This window comes from Macrobrachium rosenbergii, chromosome 4, assembly GCF_040412425.1.
Source record: "Macrobrachium rosenbergii isolate ZJJX-2024 chromosome 4, ASM4041242v1, whole genome shotgun sequence".
Lineage (NCBI taxonomy): Eukaryota > Metazoa > Arthropoda > Malacostraca > Decapoda > Palaemonidae > Macrobrachium > Macrobrachium rosenbergii.
Window position 1 is genome coordinate 74,829,850 of NC_089744.1, and position 26,500 is coordinate 74,856,349.

The 26,500-nt window shown below is 30.4% G+C and overlaps 1 protein-coding gene across 1 annotated transcript in view; it reads left to right on the plus strand.

The window, feature by feature from the left end:
* LOC136835808 (putative neural-cadherin 2) overlaps positions 1 to 26,500 on the plus strand; it is a 126,287-nt gene that overhangs the window by 33,563 nt on the left and 66,224 nt on the right. Inside the window, 2 exon segments of the mRNA XM_067099664.1 lie at positions 15,040 to 15,168; positions 17,794 to 17,909. Coding sequence (XP_066955765.1) covers positions 15,040 to 15,168; positions 17,794 to 17,909 — 245 coding nt within the window.

Genomic DNA, 26,500 nt, shown 5'->3' on the forward strand with positions numbered 1-26,500 from the left:
ATCCTCTTTCTTCAGCATCCCATTGAAAATGTCATCTCAATCTAAATTGCTCCTCTTGGACTCCATTGTTCAAAGGAGCCGGGTTTTTTTGGCTAACGGAAAAAGATGCACTCCCGGATTATATATTTTTCAACCTAGAGTTCAGACGAAGAAAGTTGTCAAAGAGGTTCCTTCCGAACTGCTGGATTTGCAAGAACTTTAGTCTGAATGACATTATAAAAGGGGTCTGATATTTTTTTTTTATTTATTTAATGATGTGCTTGCGTTTGTTATAGCAGGTATAATGGAGCTAATTTAGCTCTGTCGTATTGAAAGGTGTCCTCAGTGTGTATCAGTTCCTTAATCATGAACTTTCGAAAATTTATGCATATGTGCTTGGCATATGTATGCATTCTGGTCAAGTTTTGATTTTAAACAATATATATGAATCTTAACTATTTGCTCAGTTACCATTAATTGATATAACAATTAGCTGGAGCACGAAATAAAAAAAAATAAGACATCACCAGTTATGAATAAAGACGGTTTGTCAACAAAAGTAAACAATGGATCATTTTTCATGAAGTTTGCAAGATATTTGTTTAGTTAAATTTGATATACAAAAAAAAAAATTGGGAAAATGCTATTCGTTACCTGCCCTTCCAAATTCGGTGACAAAAGAATTTATTGTGCAGTTGATATTATCTACAAAAATAAATAAATAAATAAAATAATATATAGATAAATAAAAGATTAAATAAATATAGTTTAAAAGCTAAATAGTGATACCATTGGTCCAATGCAATCATATGACACTGTGTGGGCAGGGATACTGCTGAAGAAGATGATATTTTCTATAAGAGAAAAAATGAAAGCGAGAGAGAGAGAGAGAGAGAGAGAGAGAGAGAGAGAGAGAGAGAGAGAGAGAGAGCCTAGGTAATTCGCTGCTAAAACAGAAGACGCTAATATTTTCTGTAAGAGAAAAAATGAGAGAGAGAGAGAGGGGGGGGAGCCTGTAATTCGCTGCTAAAACAGAAGAAACTAATATTTTCTGTAAGAGAGAGAGAGAGAGAGAGAGAGAGAGAGAGAGAGAGAGAGAAACACCTCAGTAATTCGCAAATAAAACAAGGACGCCTTCAAAAATAAAACCTTCGCTTTTCTCTTCGAAGGCAATTCTAATAATATTTCTCCCGTGAAACAAGTCGAACAAATATCAAAAGTGTTTGGTAGAATAATCTTTTTGTTTACTTGATAAATGAAGGGCTGATACAGAGAAATAACTGTCTTGTTTTGAAATGTCCATTTTTTTTATTAATTTTAGTTTTCTGTAAAAGAAAACTATTGTGCCGGCTTTGTCTGTCCGTCCGCACTTTTTCTGTCCGCCCTTAGGTCTTAAAAACTACTGAGGCTAGAGGGCTACAAATTGGTACGTTGGTCATCCACCCTCCAATCATCAAACATACCAAATTGCAGCCCTCTAGCCTCAGTAGTTTTTTTTATTTTATTTAAGGTTAAAGTTTTCCATAATCATGCTTCTGGTAACAATATAGAATATGCCACCACCGGGCCGTGGTTAAAGTTTCATTGGCCGCGGCTTATACAAAATTATACCGAGACCACAGAAAGACAGATCTATCTTCAGTGGCCTTGATTATACGCTGTACAGAAAACTCGATTGCACCGAAGACTTCAGCGCATTTTTTTTTTTATTTTTTTGTCCAAGCGATTTTTTTTTTTAGAAAGTTTATTCCTATAGAATCCAGGGAAATGAAGTATTCTAAGTATTTAATTGTGAACTTTACAAAATGAGATATTTATATTTGAAAAACACAGTATTTACCTGTTTCTTGTGTTAAATTGTAATATAAGAATAATTAAATAATCTGATATACGATTGAAGGTACTGGAATTAAGGTTCGTAATTGGCACTCCAGCGTCATAACAATCTTTGTACAGAAATAAAATATAATTGTCATGTATCATAACTTTGAAAAAGAGCCTTTTTTTATTTATTTTTTTTTTATTTCTATGTCATTTTTTAGCACTCTCTTTTTAATTTATCATTCTTCAACCTTGATATCCTTTTTTGTACCTTTTCTGTAATTGTTAATCGACAGTCGTCTCATAAAAGCTAAATAGAAATTCTGTAACCTTGAGAAAACGCCGCTAGGCAGAGAATCAAAACCTCTCATATATCAGAGTAAAAAATATCCATTATTGAATTAAAAAAGGATTAATTTAGTACGAACAGAATGTGAAAACGTTAAAATATACTCTTTGGTTTGTCTGTCCGTTCGCACTTTCTTCTGTCAGCCTCAGATCTTAAAAACTACTGAGGCTAGAGGGCTGCAAATTGGTACGTTGATCATCCACCCTTCAATCATCAAACATAGCAAATTGCAGTCCTCTAGCCTCAGTAGCTTTTATTTCATTTAAGGTTAAGTTATCTATAAACGTGTTTCTGGCAACTATATAGGATAGGCCACCACCGGCCCGTGGTTAAAGTTTCATGGGTCGCAGCTCATACAGCATTATACTGAGACCTCCGAAAGATAGATCTATTTCGGTGGCCTTGATTATACGCTGTACAGAAATCTCGATTGCGCCGAAGAAACTTCGGCGCATTATTTACTTGTTTGTATATAGTCATTAGTTAAAGTGCCTGTTTGTATGCGTTAATTTCTCATAAGGATTTTAGCAATAAGTTTTCATGTTCAGAATTTAGTTACACCGGGAAAATAAATGTGACGAGAAGTGAAGACAAGATCCTCAGCTATTTTTAATTTTGACGTTGAGGAAATTACTCTGATTTTTTACTAAAGCCCTAAAACCGCGTCTGAACTTAAGCTCTGATATATGAATGTCCCTGGAAAAACATTTAATAACAGTGGAAAGATATATTTATTGTTATGTTAATTATGGAGGTCTCACGTTTAAAAACTTCGTGATATCAAAACAAGAACGGAACAGACGGAAAATACATTATGATATATATATATATATATATATATATATATATATATATATATATATATATATATATATATATATATATATATATATATATACACAGACATACATACATACAGTATATATTTTTATGTGTATGAATGAATGTATGTATGTATATATGCATATACAAATGTATATATTTGTGTGTATATGTGTAATATATATATATATATATATATATATATATATATATATATATATATATATATATATATATATATATATATATATATATATATATATATATATATATATATATATATATATATATATATATATATATGTATATATATATCAATTAAGAAAAGACACACTGCAAAAGATGAAGGACTAGAACTGACCTTTCAATTGTCAATTCAGTCTCCCAGGTGAATAAAAAACATGTACACAAGTCCACGTGTCCATACCAGTGCATACGACAATGTATAACATCGATGTCATCTTCGTCCACCAACAATTCACCAAATTACTTCCAATTCTGAGAACTACCTTCCCAGCAGTTCTTCACCTAATCTGGTAAGCAATGGCGGACTCACGCACTTCCCAAATTCTCATTTCTCTCTCCGCCACTTTACTTGCTGTCAGGGCCTCCCTGAACTTCCTCTCCCAGCGATGACATCCTACCTTTTTATCCAGGGGCCCCTCAGGGGAAACAAAGTTCCCTAACAACGTCTGCTTCCGAGGTGACAGTTGTGGGACGGACGCGCTCACACGCACACACAAATCTCCCGAATTCTTAGGAGGATTTTTCCTCTCACAGTCTTTCTTGTGGGCGGATGTGTTGTTGTCCCCTTGTGGGGAGAAATTTATTGTACTGGGCGATGGTGGTTTCCGCATTTCACGCTTGTATGTGTGTGTGTCACGCTTGTATGTGTGTGTGTATGTGTGTGTGTTTATTTTTCGGTAGTGTTTAATTATACTTGTAGCCCTTTACTTTATTTTCCTTTTCTTGCAACATTAATTATTATTGTTTATATTATTATTGGGGGAAACAAATAATATGCTTACTAGGACTTCAAGCATTATTTTTTTCTGTATTTAAGTGGGTGATTTGCTGGGTTTTTATTATTATTATTATTATTATTATTATTATTATTATTATTATTATTATTATTATTATTAATTAATCACAGCATTGGCTGCAGATCAAACCACAGCATGGTCATTGTACAGTTGTAATTAATAACAAGAAACTTATACTATCAAAGATACATAAACTACTTTTTCTGCCAATATGAATATACTTATATATATATATATATATATATATATATATATATATATATATATATATATATATATATATATATATATATATATATATATATATATATATATATATATATATATATATATATATAATTAAACTATATAACGTAATTAAACTGTTAACTTCAGAATCCGTGCAAGTTGGGTTAACTTCCACCAAAAGGGATTTACATGTGATAAGTTCACTTAGCCTGATCAGCTCAGGCAACTTATCATATGTAAATTCCTTTAGGATTCGATTAATCCTAGGTTGAGGAGAATTCGATGTTCAGCGGGGTATTTGCGGCTTGGTATTTGAAAGTATAAAATTTTATAGCACAACTGATAAGATGTCACACACACACACACACACACACTCACATATATACATATACAGTATATATATGTGTGTGAGTGTGTGTATCAACTGAATAAGCAAGAAGATTCATGTATCTGTGGTGGAATAAGATCTTGATTAATGACCAAAGTGACCATGTTATCACAGGGGCTACCCACCATCCCTTCTATTATAGAATTGCTATAATAATAATAATAATAATAATAATAATAATAATAATAATAATAATAATAATAATAATAATAATAATAACATTTGTCCCCGCAATAATGATAATAATGACAGTAGTAATATATAATAATTATAATGGCGAAAACTTGACTAAACAGACTAAAAGGACAAATGAAAACACCAAAACCACTGCCGTCCAGCACAATAAATTTCTCTCCCACAAGAGGACAACGACACATTCGCCAACAAAGAAGACTGAGAAAGAGGGAGAAAAAAATTGTCATAAGAATTCGGGAGGTTTGTGTGTGTGTGTGTGTGTGTGTGCGCGCTTCCATCCCACAACTGTCACCTCGGAACCGCACGTTGTTAGGGAACTTTGTTTCCCTGAGGGGCCCTGGATAAAAAAAGGTAGGATGTCATCGCTGGGAGAGGAAGTTCATGGAGGCCCTGACAGCAAGTGAAGTGGCGGAAAAAGAAATTGGAAGTTGGGAAACTGGGCGAGTCCGCCATTGCTTGCGAGAGGAGTCGGAGAACTACTTGGAAGGTAGCTGTGAGAATTATGGGTAAACGAGGACGATGCAATTATTATCGTATGCATTGGCATTTGCGCAATCACTTGTATGCATTAGTTTTTTATTAACTGAGCTACAGAACTGATAAATGAACGGGCAGTTCTAATCCTGCATCTGTTGCAATGTTTCTAATCTGAATTAGATGCATTTCATATAGATGATGGTGCTTGCAGTTAGATGAAATTGATTTAGGGCCACAATATACTTAATTATCTATCTATCTTTCTATCTGTTTACCTATCTATCTATATGTGTCATTATATATATATATATATATATATATATATATATATATATATATATATATATATATATATATATATATATATATATATATATATATATATATCTTCTTCTTCATTTAACGTGCTTTTTCCCATTTTTTCATATGGGGATATATATATATATATATATATATATATATATATATATATATATATATATATATATATATATATATATATTATATAGTATGTTATATATATATATATATATATATATATATATATATATATATATATATATATATATATATATATATATATATATATATATATATATATATATATATATATATATATATATATATATATAAATATTTACTGGAAAAAAAAAGTACTGAGATTTTCAAAACCGTACATTCATGAACCTTTTTAATCAATACCAAGTTTACATCCTTTCAATAGAATCCTCCGCAAAATCCTTTGATGTTCCTCCAAATATGACAGGGGTCGGGGTGGGGTGGGCGGCCGGGGTGGGGGTGGGGGGCAGAGTGGGAAAATCTCGAGTGGCAGTTGGCGAACCTGTATATAACCGAATTCGGGAGAGAGTTCAGTCGAAGTCAAATGTAAACCTGATCGAAATTCAAGACCAGTTTCTGCCTTCATGGGTTTCTGAGTCTGAGAAAAATCGCTCATGGGATTTTCCCATTCAGCGGGTCAACTTTTTCTCTTCTTTTTTTTTGAGAAATGGAAAAAAATAAACACTTCTCAAATGCCGGATTGCATTCTGGGAGGGGAAAAATAGATTCGATATTTTGCTCTTTTTATACAGAGGAAAGAGAGACAGTCGATTTGATACTGCACGAAATAAAAAGATAAAATATGTTTCAGTTATGAGAAACATTTATAGATGAAAGGAGTTTTGTTTTTGTATTTTTCATCTTTGATATATTGTCAAGTTTAAAAAAAGGGGCATAAAAATGATCAAATGTGATGGAAATTAAAATAACAATAAAAACCAAGTAATCTTTTCATTCACTGTCATATGCTGCAAATATAATGAATTTTTCAGTTGCCTGGATTCTCACGAAATTTTAATACATCATAAATATACGTTTATATCAATAGAAATTGATAATCCTTGTGCTAATTAACTCAGTAACTTTATTTCCTTCTACGGGCATGCTTTGGAATTTTTTCCTACTCCCAATTCCCTTCTAAGGCAGTATCCGTTGGGATGTTCAGTGGACATTCTGTGTCGAGGAATAAAACCGTTGTCTTGGAAGTTCTCTGCACAAGGGTTCATCCTTTGCTTTGCATTATTATGAATGTAGAACTGGTTATTGTGTATTATCTTTATATATATATACATATACATTTATATATATAAATATATATATATATATAAATATATATATATATATATATATATATATATATATATATATATATATATATATATATATATATATGTGTGTGTGTGTGTGTGTGTGTGTGTGTGTGTGTGTTTTCTCCAGAAGGGTTCCCCTCTGTGTAGCATAATTATTTCTAATGTAGCAATGATTATTGTTTGAATCAACGTATGTATGCAAGTGTAATTATATATATGTATATACTATATATATATATATATATATATATATATATATATATATATATATATATATATATATATCTTGTGTTTGTATGTATATGTATATTATACATATATTTATAGATATATATAAATATATATGTATGTATGTCTGTTGTATTTATTTGTCTGTAAAGCATTAGTCACCTTCCCCTTAGTTATCATATTTTTCTCAGCACTCTCATTGTTTCATAACTCCTCTTCTGTCAACAGTATCCATTACATTTACTGACGTACACGACTTAATGACATCCATTTAATTACATCCAATATTCAAGCCCCATATATATATGTGTGTATATATATATATATACATATAACTATTTATATATATAACTATATATATATATATATATATATATATATATATATATATATATATATATATATATATACATATACATATATACACATACACACTTTAAGTGTCTTCTCTTGTATTTAATTTTAATTATCTGGAACTAGCTTCTGTTGGAAGTTATGGAATTTTAAACAACGAAATCCATTACCTTGGGTTTAATTAAAACTGCTCATTTGCAATAGTTCCTTGGTTTCCAGGAGTTTTTGTGTGTCTGGAACATTTGCAAGGGTCTGTGTTTTAATAAATTACTCAGGATTGATAAAAAAAAAATTGGTGTTTTCAACCTCAACAACCTTTTCAGCAAATTGTTAATTAACTGAATATAATCAACACCAGTTGTCAGCCTTTTAACCATTCCATCAATCCTGTTTGCTGTAACCCACAAAAAATTAGTCTTTTCAAACATAAGAGAACCTTTTCTACCCTATTGTTGATCAACTGAATAGAATCATCACCAGTTGTCAGCCATTTAACTGTACCTCCAATCTTCTTTGATGTAACCCACGAAAAATAGTCTTTTCAACTATAAGAGAACCTTTTCTACCGTATTATTGATCCACTGAATATGATCAACACCAGCTGTCATCAACTGCCTCTTAACGCACCTGCAATTTTCTGTGATGTAACCCATGTTATAAGTGGAACTTAAAGTCCTAATATTAAATTTTTTTTTTTTTGTGATTGATTAACTTTGCCAAATTCCACAACAGTATCATGCGATAGTACGAAGGCTTTCAAAGCATAGAAAGTCAAAGTACTTTTAATAGACAATTATAGAAATTCAAAGTACTTTTAATCGACAATTATAGAAAGTCAAAGTACTTTTAATAGACAAGTATAGAAAGTCAAAGTACTTTTAATAGACAATTATAGAAAGTCAAAGGACTTTTAATAGACAATTATAGAAAGTCAAAGTACTTTTAATAGACAATTATAGAAAGTCAAAGTACTTTTAATAGACAAGTATAGAAAGTCAAAGTGCCTTTAATAGACAATTATCATTGATGCATTAATGAGAGTAGTTAAATTTCCACTGACACTTTCAGTCCTACTAGTCATAACTGAACGGATTAACCTCTAACTCTTTCTTTATGAAATTTTTAAAAGCAATGACCTACGCTAGCGAAGATCCCGTGCTATACCTGATTGATAGCCTAATTTGTTTACGTAGCCTGGAGTTACCGTGACGTAGATGTGGCAAACTTGAATATGTTCATTTTCTTTAGGTAAGACTTCATAGATATCATCGCCGTATGGCAGAAATTTTTAACATGAAAAACGATTAAATTTCTGAAATCTCAGTTTCAACAACATGAAAATGCTTAGCCACGTACATGAAAAACTTATTGTAATTCCGATATCTAAAGGATTTTGAATCAGTAGTTTACATATTTGTTATTCTACTTTAAAAATGCTATTTTTATCTTATTTCCTGGAGATATCCTGAATAAAAATGCTAAAGCAACATATTTTTTATGGGGGGGGGGGCGAGTTCTCTAAATTATTTGAAGAATTAGTAACAGCAATAATTTATATCTTAGATATTAAACGACAGTTTCACTTTTAATCCTTGGTATAAAATGATCATATATATAAACCAGTAAGTGTATGTATACATGACTGTCGTATACAAACTGACGTGCATAATTAATACTATTGCCTCGGTATTCTCTGAAGCATCCTTTCTTTTAAGATACAGGTTTCTATTGCAGACACACACATATATATATATGTGTGTGTGTATATATATATAATATATATATATATATATATATATATATATATATATATATATATATATATAAATAAATAGATGTGTATATATTTATCTATCTATCTATATATACTGTATATATATGCATATACATATACTATATATATATATATATACCTAAATAATATATACATACATAATTACATAATACATACATACAGTAGCTAACTTTTCGTTCTGTGTTTACATATGCCCTTAATTACGCCCTATTTACAGAAGACATAAAGCTGAAAGTTGCGTGTGCCTTATCCTCTTTGTATTCACTAGGGATGAATCATTGCAGGCTTACAACTGTCAGCTTCTATTTATTAAACATCCTAAATGGCATATGTGTCGTTCATAAATAAGCAAAAACGAGTTGCTGTTAGGAATAAGAGCAGGGACTTCTAAAGATTAAATATGAAATAATGAAAAACTTCATGAATGCAATTATGAGTACAAGATTCATAGGACATTAGAACGTACAAAATTAATTTTGGAATATTTGTGTATCTGTATGTTGAGATGAACAAATGTTATGTACTATGATTCATAAATTACTTATAAGTCTCTCTCTCTCTCTCTCTCTCTCTCTCTCTCTCTCTCTCTCTCTCTCTCTCTCTCTCTCTCTCTGTCATGAGATAGTACACAAATTTATTTGGAAAGTATTTTTGCCTCTATAGTAAGATGAAGGAGTTATTTTATGTACTAAGATTCACAGATTACTTACAAGAGTCTCTCTCTCTCTCTCTCTCTCTCTCTCTCTCTCTCTCTCTCTCTCTGTCATGAGAGAGTACACAAATTTATTTGGAAAGTATTTTTGCCTCCACCAGTTATTTTATGTACTAAGATTCTCTCTCTCTCTCTCTCTCTCTCTCTCTCTCTCTCTCTCTCTCTCTCTCTCTCTCTGTCATGAGATAGTACACAAATTTATTTGGAAAGTATTTTTGCCTCCATAGTAAGATGAACCAGTTATTTTATGTACTAAGATTCACAAATTACTTAAAGAGTCTCTCTCTCTCTCTCTCTCTCTCTCTCTCTCTCTCTCTCTCTCTCTCTCTCTCTCTCTCTCTCTCTCTCTCTGTTATGAGATAGTACTCAAATTTATTTGGAAAGTATTTTTGCCTCTATAGTAAGATGAACCAGTTATTTTATGTACTAAGATTCACAAATTACTTACAAGAGTCTCTCTCTCTCTCTCTCTCTCTCTCTCTCTCTCTCTCTCTCTCTCTCTCTCTCTCTCTGTGTCTCTGTGTCATGAGAAAGTACACAAGTTATTTATTTAAATTATTTATATCTGTTTAATCTCATGAACATAGTGTATTTTGCACAATATGAGTCTTTCTCTCTCTCTCTCTCTCTCTCTCTCTCTCTCTCTCTCTCTCTCTCTCTCTCTCTCTCTCTCTCTCTCATATTTCAAAAATGATTATTTTATGAATAAGAAGTTGGTCTGTGACTATTATTTATCGAGTAACCTCATCTTCAAATAAAATGTTTAGCCATCCCGTGTCATTATTATTATTATTATTATTATTATTATTATTATTATTATTATTATTATTATTATTATTATTATTATTATTATTATTATTATTATTATTATCATTCAGAAGATGGACCCTATTCATAGGAAACAATCCCTCAGGGGCCACTGACTTAAAATTCAAGCTTCCAAAGAACTTGATGCTTATTAGGAAGTAAAAGAAGGTAAAGGAAATACAGAAAGAAGAGATTTCACTTATTAAAAAGAAAACAAAAGAAATAATTAACGAATAGATAAAAATGCATTAAAATACAAGGAAAATAGCATTAGTGGTAAGAGTTTTTTTTTTAGTGTTGGTCTCAGAGTTTTTTGGTAGGGGATGGGCTAATGTCAGCCCATCCCTACTACCAAAAAATGTCAGGTTGGTCTACCTGGCACCACAGCCCCCTGAAAAAAAGTAGGCAACTTGGGCACGAGAAAATAGGTTATTGTTTAATAAAAGAAAACATAAACAAATATCAAACTGCTTTATATAATTGTTTGTATGGTGGATAGAGGTGGGAGTAAGGGGGTTTTCTCCCTGGAAACGCCCCTCTCCAAAAAACTAAGCAAAAATTGAACTTATATAAAATTGCTTTTATTCTTATTTATGTATTGAGGCACTAGAAAACAGGGTATTATTGAATGCACAAAATCATGACACAAAACAAAACAGCCTCTTTATGCCACAATCCTCAACCCTCATCCTACCAGAAAACATGTAAAAAATACTCCGAAGTTTCCTCGGCGCAATCGAGTTTTCTGTACAGCCGCTACAGCGTATAATCAAGGCCACCGAAAATTGAGCTATCTTTCGGTGGTATTGGTATAACGCTGCATTAGCCGCGTTCCCTGAAACTCTCAGCCGGACGTGGTGGCCTACAGTATGTTGTTGCGTTGCCAGAAGCACGATTGTGGCTAACTTTAACCTTAAATAAAATAAAAACTACAGAGGCTAGACGGCTGCAATTTGGCATGTTTTATAACTGCAGGGTGGATGATCAACACACCAATTTTCAGCCCTCTCGCCGGATCAACATACCAATTTCAGCCCTCTCGCCGCAGTAGTTTTTAAGATCTGAGGGCGGACAGAAAAGTGCAGACAGAAAAAAGTGCGAGCGGACAGACAAAGCCGGCACAGTATTTTCTTTTACAGAAAACTAAAAAAAAAGAGGAAAAATAATACCTAAATGTAACTGTGAAGGATTATTCTTCCAAATGAGTCACTTCACTCAAAACAGGAGGCTTTCCACGAGTCTCGCTCTCTCTTCTCCTTAATGCAAAGGTTCCCCCAACCCAAAAAGTGTCCTCTTTGAGAAAGGATAAGACACGCAAAGATGCATCTCCTGGATGTTTTTGTTTGAAGATGCATTTGCGAATGAAGTGGTTGGTCCTCTTGTTCCGAAATTAAGGCTTATGTTTTTTTTTTATTATTATTATTATTTTTTTTTTTTTGCTGAAATGACAATGACAGTTACTTTGATCAAGAAATTATATTCTCATGGTGTATGTTTTTTTATAATAGTGGCAGAAACTCGTATTACAAATGTATTTATTTGTAGGTGTATGTTTTTTTAAATGATAATAGCAGTACTTTCTTCAGAATTTATTTAAGGTTTATGTTTTTTTTTCCATTATAATAGTAGTACTTTCTATTAAGAATTTATTCATTTAAGGTTTATGTTTTTTTAAATGATAATAGCAGTACTTTCTATTAAGAATGTATTTCCTTGAGGTTTATGTTTTTTAAATAATAATAGCAGTACCTCCTATTAAGAATTTATTTCCTTGAGGTTTATGTTTTTTTAATGATAATAGCAGTACTTTCTATTAATAATTTATTATTTAAGGTCTATGTTTTTTTAAATGCTAATAGCAGTGCTTTCCATTACGAAATGATTTCCTTGAGGTTTATGTTGTTTTAAATGATAATAGCAGTACTTTCTATTAAGAATTTATTTCCTTGAGGCTTATGTTTTTTTTAAATGATAATAGAAGTATCTCCTATTAAGAATGTATTTCCTTGAGGTTTATGTTTTTTTAAATGATAACAGAAGTATCTTCTATTAAAAATGTATTTCTTTGAGGTTTATGTTTTTTTAATGTTAATAGAGTTATCTCCTATTAAGAATGTATTTCCTTGAGGTTTATGTTTTTTTAAATGATAATAGCAGTATCTCCTATTAAGAATTTATTTCCTTGAGGTTTATGTTTTTTAAATGATAATAGCAGTGTTTCCTATTAGAATTTATTTCCTTGAGGTTTATGTTTTTTTTAATGGTAATAGCAGTACTTTCTATTAAGAATTTATTTACTTAAGGTTTATGTCGTTTTAAATTATAATAGCAACACTTTCTATTAAAAATTTATTTACTTAATGTTTATGTTTTTAAAATGGTAATACCAATATTTCCGATTAGGAATTTATTTCCTTGAGGTTTATATGTTTTTAAATGATAAAAGCAGTATCTCCTATTAAAATTATATTTACTTAAGGTTTATGTTTTGTAAATTATAGTAGCATTAACTCTTATTAAGATTTTTAGATTATATTTTCTAAAAAGCTGATAATAGCTGACTCACTCTTATTAAACTTTTTTAAACCCTTACTCTTCACATTCGAATTTCAACTGTTTTCCAGGTTTCCTAAAAAAATAATGAAGTGCTTTTGTTTCGAAATTAAGGTTTTATGTTTTTTTTAAGTTAATAATAACACTTACTCTTAATGAAACTTTTTTCTTCCCAGTTGGCATTACACAATCGGATTACAACGATTTTCAAAGTTTTCTTAAAAAGAGTGATGTTTTCATCAACACAAAACATTCTTCAGGAAAAAAGTTAAAAGTTCAGAAAACCTTGAGTTTTTTTTTATTTTCTCATAATGCTAATGAACTGAGTACATAAAACTAGGTTATGGAAGAAAAGAAAAGTAATTAAATAGTGTGTTTGGAATCATGTAAACAGTAGTTTCTGTTGATTACTATAACCTTCCTAAAGAGGGGATTATTTTTTTGGGGGGTGGGGGGTTGTGGTAGGTGGCTGTCTATCGATAGAAATTTTCAACAGAAAGATTTAAAGTAAACATGTTTTCATTTACAGCGACGTAGCTTATAGATTGCTGTTATGTTCATCCCTGTTGAGGAAAAAAAAATATGGAATGAAAATAGATAAAAAGTCAAAAAATTGAGAAAATTATGTTAAAGAATGAGTTGTCTAATATGTCCTTAATATTATCAAAGGATCCTTTCCCTCGTTTTCATCTTTTCTGACATAATAATTATGTAACGTAAACAAATATTTTTTTAAAACAAACTTTTCAAACTTGGGATCTTGGAAATCACATGAGGGGTTGAATAATATCAAAACTATATTTGAAAAGTCGAAAATTATGAAGACACTTTTTTTGGTGAAGAAAACTTGATGAGAAATATGAATATTAACCACTGGTTTCAAAACCCAGAAGTCAGAGATTATTATGAATATGTAAAACTCAAGGATGAGGCCACTGACCCAAAAGAGGTTTTATCGTGGAAAGATGCAAGAGAAAAAGAAATAATAAAGACGTAAGTGGTTGGATGGAAACGTGAGAGGTATAATGAGGAAGAGAACAAGAGAATGTTTGAGGTTTAGTTGCAAGATAGAAAAGAATTTTATTTACGAATCTTAAGAGGATAAAATTCTGTTATAAAGCCGAGGACAGACAACAAGTACTAAAAAAGAAGTTAGACTGATACAAAAATTGTTTTTATCTCTTCCACGAATAAGCAGTTGAAATAATGATTTAAAGTATCCCAGACAACATTAACTCCATACTTTTGTTAACTGAAATAATGTCATTGTTCTTCATGTTAAGATTCATTTGTGTAAGTGCATTATTGTAATAAAAACTCCTTCCATGTAGGTTGGTAAACATTGTATTTCAATTCAGTTATAATCAGTCTTATTTCTTTCAGACTGCAGTCACGTAGTACTTTTACGTGCTCTGTTTAAGTTTATGCAGTGTATAAACTCAAGATTCCCAACTGCATTTTTAGAAGAATCATAATCACAAAGTTAACTCTCCTTGTTCCAACATTTCTTCAGATGCAGAGAGAGAGGAAATCTTTTTATTCCCATTTTCTATGAAAGGCTACTTTGCCTATCGTCACACGCGCCGTTTCTTTTTCCCAGACGCGCTTTCAAGTTAACAATTTTTCGTCTCCTTTCCAGCCACCCGCCTGCTGTCTGGGTCCGGGGCCGGGCCATTAGAATTCACCCAGCCACACTACTGTGCCGTCCTCAGGGAGGACGCCCAGCTAGCAGCGGAAGTACTCAATGTCACTGCCATACACAAACAAGGTGAGAGGCTGATCGAGTTTGTGTGTATTGTTTGAGCATTTAGGCTTCTAGTATGAAATGAGTTGAGATTATAAGTATAGCGTAGTTTTTTCTTTCAGTGTTGTTTATATATGAAGTCTACGGAATTTAATATATTTCTATAACAAATAGCCAAATGAACAAACAGAAAGCTACATAAATTGATTTTTCTTCAAGTTTGTGTGAGTACATTTTTAATTAATACTTTTATTGTTGATATGTTTCATGTATATATATATATATATATATATATATATATATATATATATATATATATATATATATATATATATATACAGTATATATGTATGTGTCTGTCTATATTTATGGGTATGTGTATGCGTGTGTTGTATATGTACATTAGTTTCCAGAGCCAAACCCAGGATTTTTATTACGAATTCTTAACTTTTGTTTGTAACTGTTTCTTTAGTATGCTATATTTCGTAATTCTAGTCAGTTATTATCTAAGTATGTAAAGACACCATTCATTTATATAGTATAAATATATATAAATAATATATATTTTATATATATCAGTAATATATATATATAAAATATAAAATATATATATATATTGTAATTTGTCATTATTTCAAAGTTTATAAAAACAAATAATTATTTTGCTTTGCCCAAATAGGCTCTAATTTTCTATTGAATTATCTTTTTCCTGCTTGCTCTTGAAGAAAAGTACAGTTCTCTCTGTAAGGTTTTAATTTCTGTAAGTTACTCAGTTTTACGAACATTTATGGCATTTGTGCATTTTAGAACCTCCAGTTAAACTCTTTTCTGGCGCTGAGTGTCTCTCAATCAATCTATCAATCATTTCTGTGGCACCAACGGGGATGCTCAGGGATTCGATAAACTCACGCCACCACATTCTGTCCTGGGAATCTATGCGGACCTCAAGATCTCCCTCAATCCCACTCGTCTCCCTGATCCTGCCTCATTGTCCTCAACCACGACTCCTTTGGGAGGACTCTACCTCTTCTTCCACTCTGCAACCCACCCCTGTGTATCTGCACCATTCGCTGTCTTTTTACACATGATTTTAGTCATTTCCAGCGTGAGAACTCTTTTTTGAATACTCATCGACCGGCTTTTCTCCTAAAAAGTACTTCTCTAATTCTGCTATTTGAGAGTGTCTCTCATTCCCCAGTAATCAGAATTCAAGTCAGATAAAAGTATCAATTCGTACAATATCCATTGTATTTTCCTTATTGAGGAATTTTAAACTTGAATTCTCAGTATATTCCATCAATTGGGATATGTACTGAAATTACATTTTGAGTTGGGAATTCTATTGCTAATATCAGTTAGAATTACAGTGCAAATCTGAAATCGAAATAAGAGATATGGTTTAGAGAGAGAGAGAGAGAGAGAGAGAGAGAGAGAGAGAGAGAGAGAGAGAGAGAGAGAGATAACGAGGAAGAAGAGAGAGACAGAGACAGAGGGTGAAAGAGGAAACATTACATTACCAAATTCCTAACAAAAAGACAAATTCCAAAAAATCCAAATTCCATTAGGGCAAGAATAACTGCCGTGCAAAAAGACCCAAAATATTAACCTCCTAAAACTCAGGCACAGTATAAATCATGCTAAAAGTTTATCCTCCTGAAAATACATTGAATTTCCTCCCAGACTAAAAAAAAAAAAAAATTAAAAATAGAAAGTAAATTAAATGAAAGACCAAAAAGAACATTTACAGCATCGCCTTGAAAATAATAAACGATTTAAAAGGACCTTTTTCTCTTCGTCGTCCTGTAAATTACGGCGGTTAAATCGCGTTCTCGGTCCTGCTGCCTCTTGTCTCGGGGTCTTAAGCCCCTCCATCAACCCCAGACCCCCGCCCCCCCTCAGGATTACCAAGTCGTAGGGCCCAAATCCTTTAGGCTGAAGGAAAGGTGTTAGGCCCTCCTCCTGCGCCATTTGCGCATCAAGGATGATCTAATGCAAGGGCGTCCATTAAATTAAAAGTAATACGAAAATAAAAATTAAAAAATTGTGGCCTGCTTAATGTACAGGGAAGAAATGCTTCCTCGTTCAGGCAACTGATAATTATATTTATATATATATATATATATATATATATATATATATATATATATATACTATATATATTTATATATATATATATATATATATATTATATATATATATGTATATATTTTTTTACTTAATGGTGGACTTTGCAGGAATATATTTGCTTTTGTACATGAACTGTTTTCTTTGTATGTTATTATTATATTCTTATCCTGCAGTTGAATAGGTATATATATATATATATATATATATATATATATATATATATATATATATGTATATATATATATGTGTGTGTGTGTATATAAATATATATATATATATATATATATATATATATATATATATATATATATATATATATATTTATACATACATATACATATATATATTTGTATGGTTTTGTTATGTGTGTATGTATGTATACAGTATATGCTTTGTTCTTCTGAGTACCTGTCCTTCCTTGTGTGCGCGTGTTCGCCTTGTCCCTAAAAACCGTTAGGTGGAACGCAAGCATAAAACTCACGGAAACTCAGTCCAAAAGTTTTCCTTCCATTTATTTTCCAGGGGCTTCTGTTAGGTACAGCATAACAGGAGGCAACAGAGACGGTCTGTTCACCATCGACCAACACACGGGACTCATTACTCTGGCTGCAACTCTCGACTACGAGGTCTATGATAAGGTAAAATCAATTCTCCTTATTCCATTATTTTTAATTTAATTTATTTTACGTTTTGTGTCGTTATTTTTTTAATTGGTTTGAAAAATTAGTGGCAATAAATTGGGTAATTTCTCTGGTGGTATATTTTCGTTTTTTTCAGTTTTTTTAGTTTAATTTAATTTACGTTTTGCATCATTAGTTTTTTTTAATTAGGTTGAAAATATAGTGGCATTGAATTGGGTAAGCTGTCGGGTAAATATGAAGTTCAGTTTGAAAGCAACATGTCCTCGGATAATTGTTTGGAATAATGTAGGTAATACGAGAATGGCTTATATTTTGATTCTTTTTATCCTTGTTATTGTTGTCTTTCTTCTTCTTCTTCTTCTTCTTCTTCTTCTTCTTTTTTTATTATTATTATTATTATTATTATTATTATTATTATTATTATTATTATTATTATTATTAATCAGAAGGTAAACCCTTATTTATATGGAACAATCCTAAAAGGGCCATTGACTTAAAATTCCAGTTTCCAAAGAATTATGGTATTTATTTGGAAGAAGTTATAGAAGAATGGGAAACACAGAAACAAGAGATTAGTTTTTAGAAATGAAAAACGATAAATTAATAACTTAAGAACATTATTATTATTATTATTATTATTATTATTATTATTATTATTATTATTATTATTATTATTATTATTATTATTATTATTATTAAACGATTCAGAAGATAACCCCTTATCCTAATGGAACAAGCCTACAGGGGCCATTGACTTGAAATTCATTTGAAAGAAATTACAGAAGATGATAGGTAATGCAGAAAGAAGGGATCAGTATATAGAAAAGGAAAGAATGATAGAGTAATAAATTAAGTATGTAGATGAAAATACATATAAATTGTTAAAATATATGGTGAATTGTTTTAGGGTAGTAATGCATTGCATCTTCGCTTAAACTTTTGAGGTTCTAATTGCACAAAATCCTCAGCTGTTCATCTTAAACAGATATTCAGTCGTAAAATCGACATGTCACCCATTATGCTTAATATTGTTAAACGCACATGTATTAAACCTGTATTTTTTTTATCTACTTTTAGTATTTTGTAGTTTAACTTCTATGTATAGAATTCACTCCATTGAACTTTTATGCGAAATGAAGCCTTTATTATTATTATTATTATTATTATTATTATTATTATTATTATTATTATTATTATTATTATTATTATTATTATTATTATTATTATTTTAGTGCTCTTTCTGTCGATATGTTTCGACTAGCTCGATGGTCATCTTCTGAACTTTGAGATGAGTCTCAAAGTCCAGAAGATGACCATCGAGCTGGTCGAAACATGTCGACAGAAAGAGTACTACAAAGACCAGATATTATTATTATTATTATTATTATTATTATTATTATTATTATTATTATTATTATTATTATTATTATTATTATTATTACCCGTTACAGCAAACAGTATGACTCATTTTTAGCCATCAGGATAGGTCGTACTTCATTTTTCAGACGTCAGCATTCAACATGCATCACGCGAAACGTCATTTTAATGGACGGTTCATTTACAGCAAAGTGGCGATCCAGCTGTTAATTAAGTTTTCATCCGGAATCCATGAATTCTTGACTGGAATTTCGGAATAAATGTTAACTCTTTCAGCCTGCTGATACTTTAATTTCATTTTTTTTTACTCTTTATGAAGTGTAAAAAAATTTTCAAAACTTAATTTTTTTATTGACTTAAATTTCCCTCGATATTTTCGTGAAGGTAATCATAGCTTTATTGTCATGTTTTTTTTTACTCTTTATTAAGTGTAAAAAAAACTTTCAGAACTTAATTTTTTATTGACTTTTAAATTTCCATCGATATTTTCCTGGAGGCAATCATAGTTTTAACGTCATTTTTTTCTCTTTATTAAGTGTAAAAAAAACTTTCAGAACTTAATTTTTTTATTGACTTCTAAATTTTCCTCGATATTTTTCTGAAGGTAATCATAGCTTTAACGTATTTTTTTTTGTTTACTTTTCATTAAGCGTAAAAAAGCAAACTTTCAGAACTTAATTTTTTAATTTAGCTTTAAATTTCCATCGATATTTTCATGAAGATAAACATAGCTTTATTGCCATGTTTTTTTTCTGACTCTTTATTAACTGTAGAAAAAACTCTGAGAAATTTTTTTTTAATTAACCTTTAAATTTCCATCGATATTTTCGTGAAAATAAGCATAGCTTGATTGCCATTTTTTTTTGTTACTCTATTAAGTGTTAAAAAAACTTTCAGATTTTAAATTTTTAATTAAGCTTTAAATTTCCCTATATATTTTCGTGGAGATAATTATAGCTTCTTTAATTTGCACTTTTTTCATAGTTTTCAACATAATTTCTCAGGCAATTTTGATTCGTGATATAAAATTATTGTTCTTATCCTGATTGGAATTAATGTAAATTTATAAGTTTTCCTAACACAGTATGTCTTCATATAATTTAAACTAAAATTCCTAACATTATAATTTCTTACCAGTTTCGTTATGTTTCATTTAACTTGAATTTCATTATATTTGAGTTTCTTTTGTATTGAATTTTCACATCAGTGATGAGCCATATATTTTCAACGTCAATTTTTTGGCACTTAATTTTCGGCATTAAGGTAATTTAGCTTTTAAAGAAATGTAATTCCTTTACATCAGTGAAAGCATATTACCTCAAACACCTGTTATGCAACTGCCAATCATATGAAAAAAAAATTGAACTTCAGTTGATACTGATCATTATATCACGCGAAAAACTGATTTAGAATGTGATCTGTAACAACAGGAAATTTTACAGGATTTATTATAATGAATTTCTAATTGGTTTATCTTGTCAGTATTCCGGTTTTTAGATTTCCTCATATAATATTATATCTCTGCAAGTATCACTAAGTTTAATCTTAATCCTTCTATGCATATGGTTTTAGTGGGAGGAACAAATATCTTCCTGGTATTTTCTATATTACTTTTTATTATTAAAATTTCAGTGTTCTTAGTTCCTTTATGAATTATGCACACACACATGTACATATATTATCACGAAGTGTCCCAAGTACCTAGTTATTACTCAGCTAGTCACAAAATCCAAAAATTTACCTCACTAAAGCCAGATATCTGAACTCTCAAAACAATAAAATTACGACTGAGCACTTTAAAGGTAACAGTGATCCTTTAAAACTTACTTATCACTTGCAAAATCAAACTAAGTTCATCAAGATATGTCTGAAAAAACTAGAGAAAAAGGGCATCACTCCATCAAACAACTATAATTGTTTCCCTGGTCTTAATTCACTTCAGCAGAACTAAAGTGAACAAAACATGTGTATCACTTTGCCTTATGCACACACAATTAACTCTATTCACTGGTGGTCAACAAATGAAACGGTGTTTAAAAATTTTGAATTCAAAAATTTATATTTAACTTCAAAATTTACAATTAGAATTCACAATCTGAAAAATTTACCATTACTTGAAAACAACACAAGATTTAATTAATTCTTAAACAAAATTAATTCACAAAACTTTAACTTATCAAGAATTTACGCTAACCAAGTAAAATTTAAACTATCAATAATTACTCAAGATTTGAAAAGGAAATCTTAATAAATGAAAATCAAATCAAGTATGCAATATTAAAGTATCAACAATATGTAAAATGCTAGGTAAATAAATGTTGAATCACCAACACAAAAATTGGGCAATATTAATAAGTTGTAAACACAAGAACACACAAAAAAATTGCACAAAAGATTTATCAACAATAATTTCACTAAGGCAGAATCTCACTAACATACCATATTATACCACGGTAATAATAAGTATAAATCCACTTGACCTTACACAAGCTTGTGAAAATCTTTGTAAAATTCACAAAAACCCACTTTCTGTGAGGTGCCTGTTACACTTCTAATACACTTTTCTTATAATCAGATCTCAAAAAGGGAATATTATTACTAGTGACCACAAATATATATCATGATAAAATTTTACTTTCTTTTGAAGAAAGAGAGTGTAAGAGAGAGAGAGAGAGATAGATCCCAACCAATTCCCACAGGGCCTCTGTGAGGAATGACAGTGTTCTGATATTCAATTTGAAAAAAAAACCTATGTTGCCACTAAGGCAGTTTGGGAGGGTGACACTAAATATGATGCAATCGGAGGGAAAAATCCTGGGGATTGTACCAAACAAAAGGGGCTTTTCCCTGGCTGAAGGGGTAACAACAGGGATTTTTCCCCCTGGGCAAAAAGGGCCAAAAGGGTCATGTAGACCTGTCAGCACATCTCTTTTATTGACAGGGGATTTCCTGCCTGAACACTTGTTCAAACAACAGGCTACTAGTGTTGTCTAAACCTGTCATCCCATATCTCTTTTGATGACAGTTTAAGTAGATAAGGAAACAAACCTTTGCAAAAGGGGGTTACCCTGGTTGAACACCTGACACCTGTGCAAACATCACCCAACAGCAAAAATGTATTTTTAAATTCCAAACCACACAGTCAAGTTAACTCTCTCGAGATCTGATACTTGGTGTATATTATTATATAAGAGAAAACAATTAGAATTAAGAAAAATATATTAGAATTATCAGAAAACATACATATTACAAATATATATATATCATTAGAATATATATATATATATATATAAATATATATATATATATATATATATATATATATATATATATATATATATATATATATATATATATATATATATATATATATATATATATATATATATATATATATATATTATATATTTTTATTATTATTAAAATTTCAGTGTTCTTAGTTCCTTTACAAATTTTACATACACACACACACACACACACACACACACACACACACACACACACACACACACATATATATATATATATATATATATATATATATATATATATATATATATATATATATATATATATATATATATATATATATATATATATATATATATATATATATATATATATATATATATATTCATTTCAACATCAAATTTCATTGAATATTTCTCATCCCCATTTCGCTTTTCATAAAAAGTAATTTGCTTCTGGTAATTTATAAATTGTTTTTGATATTCAAATTTAATTGCTCATCTCATTTCCTATAAGTTTTAATAATATTGCAAATTTGATTTGTTCATGGCAATTTCTACATTTTTAAATTCACACTTCTATTTTTTTGTATCTGAATTCCTGTTTCTGTTTAGTATTTTTCATAGGAACTAATTCTACATCGTTTTGAACATTCAAATTTCTTATTTTGCTCCGGGAGTTGGGTTTAATTATATTAATAATATCGTCAATATTTATTTTAGCACTTTGCTGTTTGATATTACCCAAATTCTCTTTCCATCTTCCATGAAAGTTTCATTAAGGTTTTGTTGATAATGTTATGTATGTTTATTTTTTCATGCAATTACTATGAAAAAGTTTTGTATACCCATGCTTAGTCTCATATTGCTTTCTTTATCATACTTCTTCATTTATTCTTTCATTCATTTTTTTTTCATTTATTTACTATTTTTTTCTAATTTTTGCTTCCTGTATCTTTGATATTTTTAGGATTTTCTTTAAAACTACAGTTATTGTGACTATTTACATTATAGTTTTGGCAATGAAGTTTTTCATCACCATATTTATCAATTTTATTCAACTTGCTTTTCACTTCACTGATGCAAATGTCATCGATTCAATGATGCTTCTACCTTTTGCCATTTTAACCTGAGGCTAATTGACCCAATTTGATAATCAATCATCTATTTACGACTCACTTGTGCCGTGTCGAATTTTATCTGCCATACCCAATAAAATATCAATTCAGACGGTGGTACCTGTACCGTGTCCCATTTTTCTGTCATACCAACAAGATATCATTTCAGACGGTGGTACCTGTACTGTGTTCCATTTGTGTGTCGTACCCAGTAAGATCATTACCGTATCCCATTTTTCTGTCATGCCCAGTGAGATATCATTTCAGACGGTGGTAACTGTACCATGTCCCATTTTTCTGTCACACCCATAAGATATCATTTCAGACGGTGGTACCTGTACCTTGTCCCATTTTTGTGTCATAACCAATAAGATATCATTTCCGACTGTACCGTGTCCCATTTTTCTGTCATACCCAACAAGATATCATTTCAGACCAGACGGTGGTACCTGTACCGTGTCCCATTTTTCTGTCATACCCAATAAGATATCATTTCAGACGGTGGTACCTGTACCATGTCCCATTTTTCTGTCATACCCAACAAGATATCATTTCCGGCGGTCGTACTTGTACCATGTCCCATTTTTCTGTCATACCCAACAAGATATCATTTCAGACGGTGGTACCTGTACCATGTCCCATTTTTCTGCCATACCCAATAAGATATCATTTCAGGCGGTGGTATACCCAATAAGATATCATTTCAGGCGGTGGTGCCTGTACTGCGTCCCATTTTTCTGTCATACCCAGTCAGATAACATTTCAGACATTGGTACCTGTACCATGTCTCATTTTTCTGTCATACCCAGTAAGATAACATTTCAGACGGTGGTACCTGGTACCTGTACCATGTCCCATTTTTCTGTCATATCCAGTAAGATATCATTTCAGCCCACCGTCACGAAGAGGCTGACTAATATTATTGACAACGTCAATATCTTCAAAGCAACGGAAGTCAATAACCTCGATGTTGTAACGCCCGTTTCGGTAACCATAAATCAATCGATCAATCAATCTTCAAAGCAAAGGAAGTCAATAACGTAGAGTATAGTTAAACGTAAATGATAATTAAGATAACGTTGGGTCGTTTCAGTTAGCCAACTGGTGACGTTATTAAATATGAGATATTCATATCTATACAGACTTTGAATATATATTATATATACATATATTGAATGGCATTGTCGCTTCTGGAGAGTCGAATCTTTAATGGGAACAGTATGGCCAGCAGAAACAGCTTTTTCATTTATACATCTATATATTTCCATCACCTACGTTTCGGGATACAAACCCCATCTTCATTTTCTCTGTTTTTAGCCCTGAATATAGGATTTGTATCCCGAAACGTAGGTGATGTAAATAAATAAATGAATAACCGAAAATGCTAAAGTTTCTGCTGGATAGTTTATATATATATATATATATATATATATATATATATATATATATATATATATATATATATATATATATATAAATATATATATATATATATAGATAGATAGATAGAGATAGATAAAGTTAACAGATTGATACAAGATAGGAAAGAATAAAGATAGGAACAAGATAGATAGATAGATAGATAGATAGAGGAAAGAATAAATAACAGGATACAAAAGCATCCACGAACACCTACAGATAGATAGTGATTCACTGAGTATCAGGTCCTATAATTTCAATTAGCCTATATAGGAATATTGTTCCTTTTGAAAGAATTGCATGAGTCTAGTTACTGACCTGATTCACATATGCGTCTGTATTCCTCTGTATTGTTATGAATAGAGAGTGCCATAGTACAATTGAACTATAATACAAATTGTTCCTTTATCGAGGAAAATATAGAATGCTTAGAAGTCAAATTTCGAACAGCTGTAACTCAAAAAGAAGCCATCTCTTACAGCAATCACAGCCAAAAAATAAATAAATAAAGATAAATAGTTCATCTGCTGACTCATGAATAACAATAAATAGTGCATCTACTTTATTCATGGATAAAAATAAAAAGCTTACCTGCTTATTTCTGAATAAAAATAGGTGGTTTAAGTGGTTATTCATGAATAGAAATAAATTGTTTCCCTGCCTATGAAAATAAATAGTTTACCTGCTTATTCATAAGTTGTTTACCTGCTTATTCCTGAATAAAATAAAATAATGTGTCTTCTTATTCGTGAACAAAAACAAAGTATTTATGTTCTTATTCATGAATGAATGAAAAATTTATTTCCTAACTCATCAATACCAAATACTTTATCTACTTATTCATGAATAAAACCAAACCTGTCTGTTTTTACACGAACAAAAATAAATAATTTATCTGCTTTTGCATGAACAAAAACAAATAATTTATCTGTTTCTTCATGAACAAAAACGAATAATTTATGTTTTTTCATGAACAAAAACGAATAATTTACCTGCATCTTCATGAACCAAAACAAATAATTATCTACTTTTTCATGAACAAAAACAAAATAATTTTATTAACTTTTTCATGAGCAAAATCAAATAATTTATCACCTTTTTCATAAACAAAAACAATTAATTTATCTACTTCATAAACAAAAAGAAATAATTTGTCTGCTTTTCCATAACAAAAAAAAATAATTCATCTGCTTCTTCATGAACAAAAAGAAATAATTTATCTGCTTTTTCATAATAAAAACAAATAATTTATCTGCTTTTCATGAACGAAAACAAATAATTTTATGTGCTTTTTCATGAACAAAAACAAATCATTTATCTGTTTAATCATAAATGAAAATAAATAATTTATCTGCTTTTTCATGAACAAAAACAAATAATTTATGTGCTTTTTCATGAACAAAAACAAATAATTTATCTGCTTTTC